This window comes from Octopus bimaculoides, chromosome 23, assembly GCF_046866305.1.
Source record: "Octopus bimaculoides isolate indiv1 chromosome 23, ASM4686630v1, whole genome shotgun sequence".
NCBI classification, from domain to species: domain Eukaryota; kingdom Metazoa; phylum Mollusca; class Cephalopoda; order Octopoda; family Octopodidae; genus Octopus; species Octopus bimaculoides.
In genome coordinates this window covers 34971341-34981340 of record NC_142950.1, presented here as the reverse complement: position 1 = coordinate 34981340, position 10000 = coordinate 34971341, and the positions used below count along the sequence as shown (strand labels likewise).

At 39.5% G+C, this 10000-nt stretch overlaps 2 protein-coding genes across 3 annotated transcripts in view; one reads left to right on the top strand and one right to left on the bottom strand.

Annotated features, from left to right (window-relative positions):
* Positions 1-2028, bottom strand: part of LOC106873726 (guanine nucleotide-exchange factor SEC12) — a 20540-nt gene extending 18512 nt beyond the window's left edge. Inside the window, exon 1 of the mRNA XM_089340365.1 lies at positions 1187-2028. Coding sequence (XP_089196491.1) covers positions 1187-1309 — 123 coding nt within the window. The 5' untranslated portion in view covers positions 1310-2028. The remainder of the gene's footprint in view (positions 1-1186) is intronic.
* A 4134-nt stretch (positions 2029-6162) lies between these two features.
* The window catches only part of LOC106873728 (protein phosphatase 1 regulatory subunit 42), a 6273-nt gene continuing 2435 nt past the window's right edge, over positions 6163-10000 (top strand). Inside the window, exons 1-5 of one of the 2 annotated variants that reach the window (XM_089340627.1) lie at positions 6163-6289; positions 6999-7459; positions 7879-8048; positions 9320-9458; positions 9705-9939. In XM_089340627.1, the coding sequence (XP_089196753.1) occupies positions 7301-7459; positions 7879-8048; positions 9320-9458; positions 9705-9939 (703 nt within the window). In that variant the 5' untranslated portion in view covers positions 6163-6289; positions 6999-7300. Of the gene's footprint in view, positions 6290-6983; positions 7460-7878; positions 8049-9319; positions 9459-9704; positions 9940-10000 lie in introns of both variants that reach the window. The other variant, XM_089340626.1, reaches the window with a different exon arrangement.

The following is a 10000-nucleotide window of genomic DNA, read 5'->3' as shown; positions in this document are numbered from 1 at the left end:
AAAAACATGTTTAAACCCCGGTTTACGAAGCCACAACGAGCGAGATTACAGCGGTTTTAACAAAACAAAACTCAGTTGTGTTGTGTATTATTTATACACACAGATGCACAATTAAGAAAATACATAACGACCGTAAGGAAGCGCACTCGACCCTCTGTGTAATCATTTGATCTGTTAGACATAACAGCCAATTCCACCTTAAGTTATACCCCTCCCGCTGCCTTAAAACAAAAGGAAGAACATACATGATAATGCTGTCCTAAGTTTCTGTAAAAATTAGACGGAATAGTCACAGATGGAATGTCTTTGACCGTAGGTATTTTTAATGAGGCCTCAAGGGATGGGGAAAAACTAAGTAACAACAGAGACACTCAAATACGTGGACAGAGGCGTTGGGTAATTATAAACGGTTGTGATATTGTTTAGCCACAGGTCAGTCTTGGTTGAGCATTATTAGGACAGAAGAAATTTCAACCATATATCACATTCTAAATACAAATAATCTTTGGTCCACACCATATTTCGACAATTTCTACGGCTTCTAAGAATTCTCTGTATGAAACATCGATAGACTATGAACCAAACAAGAAATCTTCTACGTGGTCACTATGTTTTCTAGACAGAACAACTAAATCCCCTTCAAACAATGTATTACTGTCTTTAAATAGAAAAGGAGGGCGGTCCTAGATATAATACAGCGGGATCAAGGCTGAAGTGGTTTTGATCACAGGTCTAGTGGATTACGGCTGACTTAGGGTTAAACAAGGGTTTCTTCTCAGTTATACAAACGACATGCTAACGTTCTTCGGTATTTTGAATCTATAATTAAATATGTCAGTATATATATATAACTGTCTTGACATACGTGTAGTTTAATAATATGGTTGGATGCCGTGTATCTGTTAATAACCTGGTGTGTTGTGAGGAGAGGTGGGTCGTGAGGTTTAGGGCGCGGCCCTTCTTTACTGAATAAACGAGAAATATGTCAGTGGAATGCAGTGAATAAAGTTCTCCCCGGTTTCTAAATGTTTTGTGCTTGTCGTGTCTGTGTGTTTAACCGTTTAATTTCTTCTCAACAGTTGAAATATTTTACATGGAGGAGAGACAGGGTGAAAGCAATGGTGGAATGGAATAATCGTTTCGTTATACACAATGTAGCATATTTGAAATAAATAAACAAACTCACGAAGGCGTTGGGGACTCCTGTTTTTGATGATCCTCCACCTCCTGCCACCAAAAAGTGATTTTCATCCAAAGCACGGATCGTATAGATCGGGAATTCCGTCCTGGCCAGCAAGGCAGACGCCATAGTTTCATAGAATAAAGTCTGTTGTTATTATCGTATAATAATAGAAGTTAATTCCGATGATGGCATTAGATGACCGTTGAAGTGAGGTGTACTGGGTACTTGGGGGATAAAACCAAGGTTTAAGTTAATGAGAGGAAGATGAAATTAATTAATTATACATATGGACGGAAGATAAAAGAAAAAGGTAGATGAGGACGATTTAACCGGCAGCTGTCATCTCCACTACTTTAAATATTTACATACAATATATATTACAGCAAACATATGCTACATGTACATTACATAATCGTTTATATATCCATATACATATATATTCATATATATACACACATATATGAATATATATTTATATATATGTACACGGACACACGATGTTTCTTTAGTTAACGTTTACGAATATATTTTTTTAAATGAAAATATTGGTTTATAAACCCAGAAGTTTAAAGATGTAATCTTAAAAAGAACGTTTCTAAATATCACTCCGTTTTTCTGTTCCGTTGCTCTCGGCTCAAATTAAAACAAAGGTAAGAGAGAAAAGAAGTTTGTAAAAGCCTGACATATCCAAGCAGACATTTCATCTGTCTTTTCAATTTGATAGAAATAACAAACTACGTGTCGCTCGATGACAGGTGCGTCAGTTGCATGAAAAAGTGAGACCATGGAACCGAAAATGTTAACCGAAACGAACTAGTTCTCTCTCTATCAATTATAGTTTTTCTGCTTTCGCACACACACACACACACACACACACACACACACACACATGTAATAAAAAATAGTATAGTAGGTTTGCTGGAAATAAATCTAGGGATATTTCTGGATCACATGTATTTTCCGTTTAAATATCAAAATAGAATTTAAAAAAAATTTTTGTATTATTTTATATTTATGTGTACTCCTAAATGTATATAATACACTTCAAAAGAAAGCTCAGGGACAAACGACACACATGCGTCCGTGCGTGCGTGTGTGTGTGTGTACTTATATATTATCATCATAATCATCATCTAACGTCTGTTGTCCATGCTGGCATGGGTTGGACCGTTTGATCGGGGTTGGTACGGTGGAAGGCTGCACTAGACTCCAGTCTAATTTGGCATGGTTTTCTATGGCTGGATGCCCTTTCTAATGTCAACCACTCTCTCTCCTGCATATATATATATATATATATATATATATATATATATATATATATGCATATGTAATCATCATCATCATCATCATCATTTAATATCCATGCCAGTGGCACGTAAAAAGCACCCACTACACTCTCGGAGTGGTTGTCATTAGGAAGGACATCCAGCTGTAGAAACACTACCAGATCAGATTGGGGCCAGTGCAGCCTCCTGGCTTCCCAGACCCCAGTCGAACCGTCCAACCCATGCCAGCATGGAAAACGAACGTTAAATGATGATGATGATGATGATGATGATGATATTTTTTTCTTACACACACACACATACATAGCACAGCCTCACTTAGTTGGGACTAGATGTGTGTTACTTAGACATTATCATTCCTGCCTCCCATCATCCTGAAGACTTTGCTTGGAAAAAAATCCCGGTCAAAAACGGAGAAATTCCATCTCATGTGCGCCGTCTGATTCGAAACTCAATTTCCCAGATACTCCTCTCCCCGGCCCTCTTCCAAAAATTTTGCCAAAAAATCGTAATCTACATCGCTTGAAAGGTATTTGTTATAAAATTTCGTTTCATTGACCATGGAAGAATAAAAAGCAAAGTTCACGTCAGTGTGATTTGAACTCAGAATATAAAGAATACCACACTGTAATCTCCACCCGAAGCTCTACCAATTCAGCCCATTTCGCTGTCAAACAGTTTCATTTCTTAATAATATCATTCATAATGAACAGTAACAACTGTATTTATTGAGGGTGAGACACTCCATAATGAACCAACACAATAAGAAATACAAAAAGACGGAGACAATAAAATAGTTTTTGTCTTTGTGTGGATTTTATAAATGGTTTCAAAGAATTTTCAATAAGGGAATTATTTCAGTTCCGATCTACATTCTCACAGTCAGTCACTTGCCAAGCAAGTACGAGATCTTTCAACATCTTTATGTATATTAGACGTATGTAAATACGGACGATAGGTGAATGTATTTGTGTGTGTGTGTGTGTGTTTGTGTGTATTTGTATACACATGCACACATTCATATATACATACATACTTACAAACGTACGTACATACATACACGCACACATTAAATGGATTGAATTGATTGATCGACAGACATATCAATAGATAGATAGATAGATAGAAAGACAGGTAGGTAGATAGATAGATATATATAGATAGGTAGGTAGGTAGGTAGGTAGATAGATAGACATAAATATATTGATAGAGGGATATATATATATATATATATATATATATATATATATATATATATATATATATATATATATATGGACAGATTGCTAAATAGATAGACAAATAACTAAATAAATTGGTAGATATAGATAGATAGATAGATAGATAGATAGATAGATAGATAGATAAACGGATAAACAAATAGAAAGATGTGTTTCTTTATTGGCCACACAGGGCTGAACACAGAGGGGACAAAATACAAAGTAGAGCTTTTCTTTTAGAGAAGAAGTAAAAATGGGGGGGGGGGGTAGAATGTCGATCAAAAGGGATAGAAAGAGAGATAGATTGGCTGATAGATAGCTACAAGTATCAATGTATATTTTCATATAATCTGTGTGAACCAAAGAATCTCATTATTCAATTTTTTTTACATCATAAACCTTTATTAATGTTAGCGTGTTGTTAATTTCCCACCACTGATCAATATTGAGTATCTAGCAACACCTGTTAATATATAAGAGTCTGTGTATGTGTGTGTGTGTGTGTGTGTGTGTGTGTGCATCTCGTTCAATATGAATAGCAGAATTAAATAAATGGAAATTGTTCCGTTTAGTTATACACAGGGTGATTCAAAAGCCGCCATTACATAAGAACAATTTATTTTTTTATAACAGTTTTTTTTATTTAACTGTTTCTTATATAAAAAAAGTAAATTTTCCTATGAATGGTGACTTTTGAACCACCTTATAGTGTTACGTCCCCGTAACCTAGCGGTTCTCAGCAAAGAGAGCGATAGAATAAGTACTAGGCTTACAAAGAATAAGATCTGGGGTCGATTTGCTCGACTATAAAGGCGGTGCTCCAGCATGGCCGCAGTCAAATGACTGAAACAGATAAAAGCATAAAAGAGTATATATATATATATATATATACATACAATGGGGCTTCTTTCAGTTTCCACTCACACATCCTTTTGCCCAAGGTGCCACGCAGAACCATGTGGTTGGGAGGCAAGCTTCTTACCTGTGTCTATGGCTTATAGATATAAGTTTATAAATATATTTTAATTACATTTAATAGTTGTTTTTTTTTTCACTTTCTGTGCTTTTGGAGGTGTACTTGTTAGGCAAGTGATTTTATGTGAAACTGCATGTTGAAATTAAATGATTATCACTGTTTTTTTGTACGTGCCGAGCAATATTATTTTTCTCATTAAATTCCGATATAATTGTAGTCTACACCATCTGAAAGGTATCTGGAGAAAATTTCTTTTAAAACACTCTTTTTTCCTGAAAGTTATGAGGACCGCTAATGTGAATTTTCCGAAACTGCTTTTCCCACACCGCGAAAATATTTTTCCCACAATAAATCCCAATATAATCAGAATCTACACCACCTGAAGCACGTGTGGAATATTTCTATAAAAAGTATTTAATTTTCTGGAAGTTACGAAAAAAATAAAGCTGGTGGTGGAAGGGGGGACACACTTGTAGGTATGGCCTATATTTATCCATGCAATGGCCCAATGGTGATGGCAGCGGACTCGCGGTCGTAGGATCGCGGTTTCGATTCCCAGACCGGGCGTTGTGAGAGTTTATTGAGCGAATACACCTAAAGCTCCACGTGGCTCCGGCAGGGGATGATGGCGAAGCCTGTTGTACTCTTTCACCACAACTTTCTCTCACTCTTACTTCCTGTTTCTGTTGTGCCTGTAATTCAAAGGGTCAGCCTTGTCACACTGTGTCACGCTGAATATCCCCGAGAACTACGTTAAGGGTACACGTGTCTGTGGAGTGCTCAGCCACTTGCACGTTAATTTCACGAGCAGGCTGTTCCGTTGATCGGATCAACTGGAACCCTCGTCGTCGTAAGCGACGGAGTGCCAACATCCCCTTCAAAATATACATATAAAAAAAATTATTTTAATAACCATTAGCTACAGCTGTAAATCTCCCGCTATCAGTTTATAATTGAGAGAAATAAATATCTTAGAGGTGAGTAGCGGGTTTAAAATATCCCTCTTAAACAATTAAAACCCTTATTAATTTAATCACAAATATTTTGTGTGGAAGGATGAAATTTAAAGATGACATCGATGGGGGTTTGAATAATGGAGTAATTATAGACGGGTGACATAGACACAAGACTATTTAGATACACGAGTATGTGTCGGAGAGATACATAGATTGTGATCGATAAATTCAGACCTGTGACTGATGCTCAGTTTATCGATCCTCACGGAGAATGAATGAAAGACAAACTTGACCGTACCGAAATTTGAGGTGAAAATCCAGAGGGCCGAACACTAGTATGCGTGTGTGCGCGCGCGCGTGTGTATGTGTACGCGTGCATATGCGTGTGTTTGTGCCGGTGCGTGCGCTTGTGTGTGTGCGTGCGTGTATACACGTGCGCGCGCGCGCGTAACACATACGGGGGGGGGCATGCAAATTAATTCGGTTCGTTAGAACCGTTCCTAGTTTTACAACCAGAGAGAACGGTTTAGTTAACTGACTGCGCATGCGCTCCACCTCAGCTAGCATGATGCCGACTGTATCAACTGTCAGCTGCTCCCCTAGCAACGAAATGTAAACAATGTAAGAACCGGAAGAGAAAAAAACTACGAACTCGGCCTCGCTTCTTTGTAAGAATTTTCTTTTATATTTTTCTTCCTTATAAAAAAATCCCCCTCTTAACTAGTATTCTCAAACACCATTAAACAGATTCCTTGTAAAAAATATAATTAACTTTCTCAGTAGTGGTCAAGACCCAGGCCCTTCCCCGTTCCAGCCACGACGATCACGTCTTTCTTTTATATACAGTCCATCCATGATCACGTTACTAAAGGGGCTTTCTTTGCTCAAAACGGTATCTGCCACGACTGTGATTTTGCTCGGCTTGATGGGTCTTCTTCTCAAGCACACTGTAATGCCAAAGGTCTCAGTCATTGCTTCCACGGGGCCCGACACTCAAAGGAACTCAGCCACTTTGGCTCCGTGAGGCCCAATGCTTGAAAGGAACTCAACCACTTTGCTTCTGTGAGGCCCAACACTTGCAGGAACTCAGCCACTTTGCCTCTGTGAGGCCCAGTGCTCAAAAGGAACTCAACCACTTTGCCTCCGTGAGGCCCAACACTTGCAGGAACTCAGCCACCTTGCCTCTGTGAGGCCTAACATTCAAAGGAGCTCAGTCACTTTGCCTCCATGAGTAATCTAAATGCAAAATAGTTAAAGGGAAGCCCCCCTCCCCGCTTCAAAAATTTATTTTGTATTATAAAATATTGAATTGTTTTTTCCCCCTGTTTTTGAGTATTTAGTTACTTCTTTACATGTTTCCAGTTTTGTGTCTTACAGATACTTGCAAGCGGTTTGAGAAAGACATATTCTCACATATGTAAACACGCACATATGCATTCACATGAACACATACTATTTGCTCCATAAACCCCTATATGCTCTCAAAGACACTGGTACACAGTCGCTTACACTTACACACGTTCCTAAAGTTTTACTCTCCCTCTCTCTCTCTCTCATTCACACATATATAAACACACTCATATACATAGACACACTTGCTCTTACATCTATATATATGATCCTCCAAGTACCACCCACATAATACAGACACACACACAAACACACACACACACATACTCATGAATGCTGTACTTGATCTCAAAATGGTAAAACCCAAAGTAAACCTCATTGCAAGCGGCACTTCAAAATATTCCCAGAAGAAGCGAGATGAGTCTGTGTACCATTACCTGAAACGATTGTCACACCTCCACCTCGAAGGCAAGAATTTGACCGAAATTGTGAGTAGTCCTTTCTTTGACTTTGGCATCGTTTGAAATCAGTCGTATTTGTTTGTTTGTTTGTCCATGGACAAGATATCTCAAGATGGATTCAGATAAAACTTTCAGGGATGTTTGGCTTCATGAATGGCACAAACTGATTAGATTTGGGGATTGATCTTGTACCAGAAAAGGATTCTAGATTATTTTTCCTGTTTTTTTTGTTTTTACCTAATTTCTGAGAGCAGTCGGGTTCATTTTTAGTATTCTTGTTTGTGAGAGGCGTTGAGTTTATTTCAGATATTCTCATTTAAAAAATCATCTCTGGCTAATCATTGAAAGGACGTTGGTGTTGCCTTGGCGGAGGTTTGCGCTATCCGACTGCTCTTGTTTTTATATATTTTCATTTATGTTTCTCTTTCTCTCTCTCTCTTTCTCAGGACTGTGACTTTTCCATGTGTCCTCATTTGTCAGTATTGTATCTGTATGACAACCACTTAACAGCAATCCCAGACTTATCCAAAAACAGGAACCTATCACACCTCTACCTCCAAGACAATCAGATCCGGCATATTCCAGACCTCTCCAATCTAACACAACTGACAAAACTGTAAGTTAACCATCCTGGGGATAGGTTGCCCTTAACTGCAGCAGCAGCAGTTTTGGTGCGGGGTGGTGGTGGTGGTAGTGGGGGTGAAAGGATGAACCCTTTTCTTTGGCATGTTGTTTTTGTTTTATTTTGTTTTCTTATTTTTAAAATTAAAAACTGTATTGAGTCGATTATTTTTGTTAATTATAACGAGAAGTCATTAGTGCAATGGACGAAATGCTTAGTGGCATTTCGTCCATCTTTAAGTCCTCAGTTGCCGAGGTTGACTTTGCCTTTCATCCTTTTGGGTGGGGTGGGGTGGAGTGGGGTGGGGTGGGTGGGGTCAATAAAATAAGGACCAATTGAATTGACTTTAGCTGTCTCTAAACATTAGATGGCCTTGACTTTGTGCCCGGGTAGAATAAAACAATAACCAGAATGTTGTTGATAATGGGGTGGATGTTAAAAACAAGTATGTTTGCCATGTTGATGATGACGATGACGATGATGATGATGATGATGATGACTGCTGAGGATTATGATGATGTTAATGTCGATTATAAGGATGCTGCTGCTGCTGATGATGATGATGATGATGATGACGGTGACGGTGACGATCATGATGATTATGATGATGTTGATAATGATAATGATGATGATGACAATGATGGTGATGATGAAGATGATGATGATTACAAAGATGATGATGATGATGATGAGAAAGATGGTGATGCTCATGATGATGATGATGATGATGGTGATGGTGATGGTGATGGTTCCAGTTAGACCGTTAACCTTTTCAATTCCTGCTGAGACACATTAAATTGAAACTGTTATTGCTACCACCACTGCAACCACACCACCACCACCACCACCACCGTTACCAACACTACCACTGCCACTAATTCCATTACCCACCCACCTGCATCTGGCCCTAACCTACCTACCCACCATCACACTTACTACTACTACTACCACTACTACTACTACCACTACTACTACTACCGCTACTGCCGCAGCCTCCACCACTACTACCATGATTATCAGCACTACTTTCTAACATTTCTGCCAGCTCGCTGCCTTCGAAATAATAATAATAATAATATGACATCTCCCAGCCTCACCCAACCCCTACCCATCTCCTCTAATTTTCCCCCAGCATCCTTGTGTTTCTATCCACCCATTCCCACCATGACCATCCCTTCATTAACAGAACATATTCCTTGTTTTTATTTCTTTGTTTGTTTTTAATGTTTTTTTTTTCTTTTTCCTTTTCCTCCCCTGTTGTCCAGGTATCTCAGTAATAACTGTATTGCAGTGATTGAGGGCCTCAAAAACCTTCGTCAACTCAATGAACTTTACATGGACAGACAGCAGCTGCCCCCTGGAGAGAAGCTCCTACTTGATCCAAGATCCATCAGAGCTATTGCTGTGAGTGAGTCCCTTCCCTTCTTTTTTATATGAGATGGGGTGATGGAAATGTTGTCCCCCCTCCTCCTCCTCCTCCTCCTCCTCCCACTCACCCACCCTTCCCCCCATTCCTCCTTTCAGTTCTTTCTCCTCCTCCTCCTCTTGTTCCCCCTCCTCCCCTCCTTCTCCTCGTCATCCTTGTCATCACCCACCACCACCACCACCACCACCAGCATCATCATCATGTCTACCCTTCTCCCCCAAAAGGTCTGCCTGCAAGTCCTCAACGTCTCCGGCAACAGACTGACCAGTCTCAACGAGCTTCACCCTCTGCACCAGTTGACCTGCCTTTACGCATCGGACAACAAGGTTTCACAGTTCAGCGACATTGCAGGTGCACTGGCGAACATGGAGAAGTTGGCGACGCTCGAGCTGCACGGCAACCCGATGTGCCGCAACAAAAGGTACCGCGACAAGCTCATCATCATGGTAAAGAGCTTAGGTAAGGTGCAAAATGAGCCACTGGTGGGTGTGCATGCATGCACGCGCGTGTGTGTATGTGT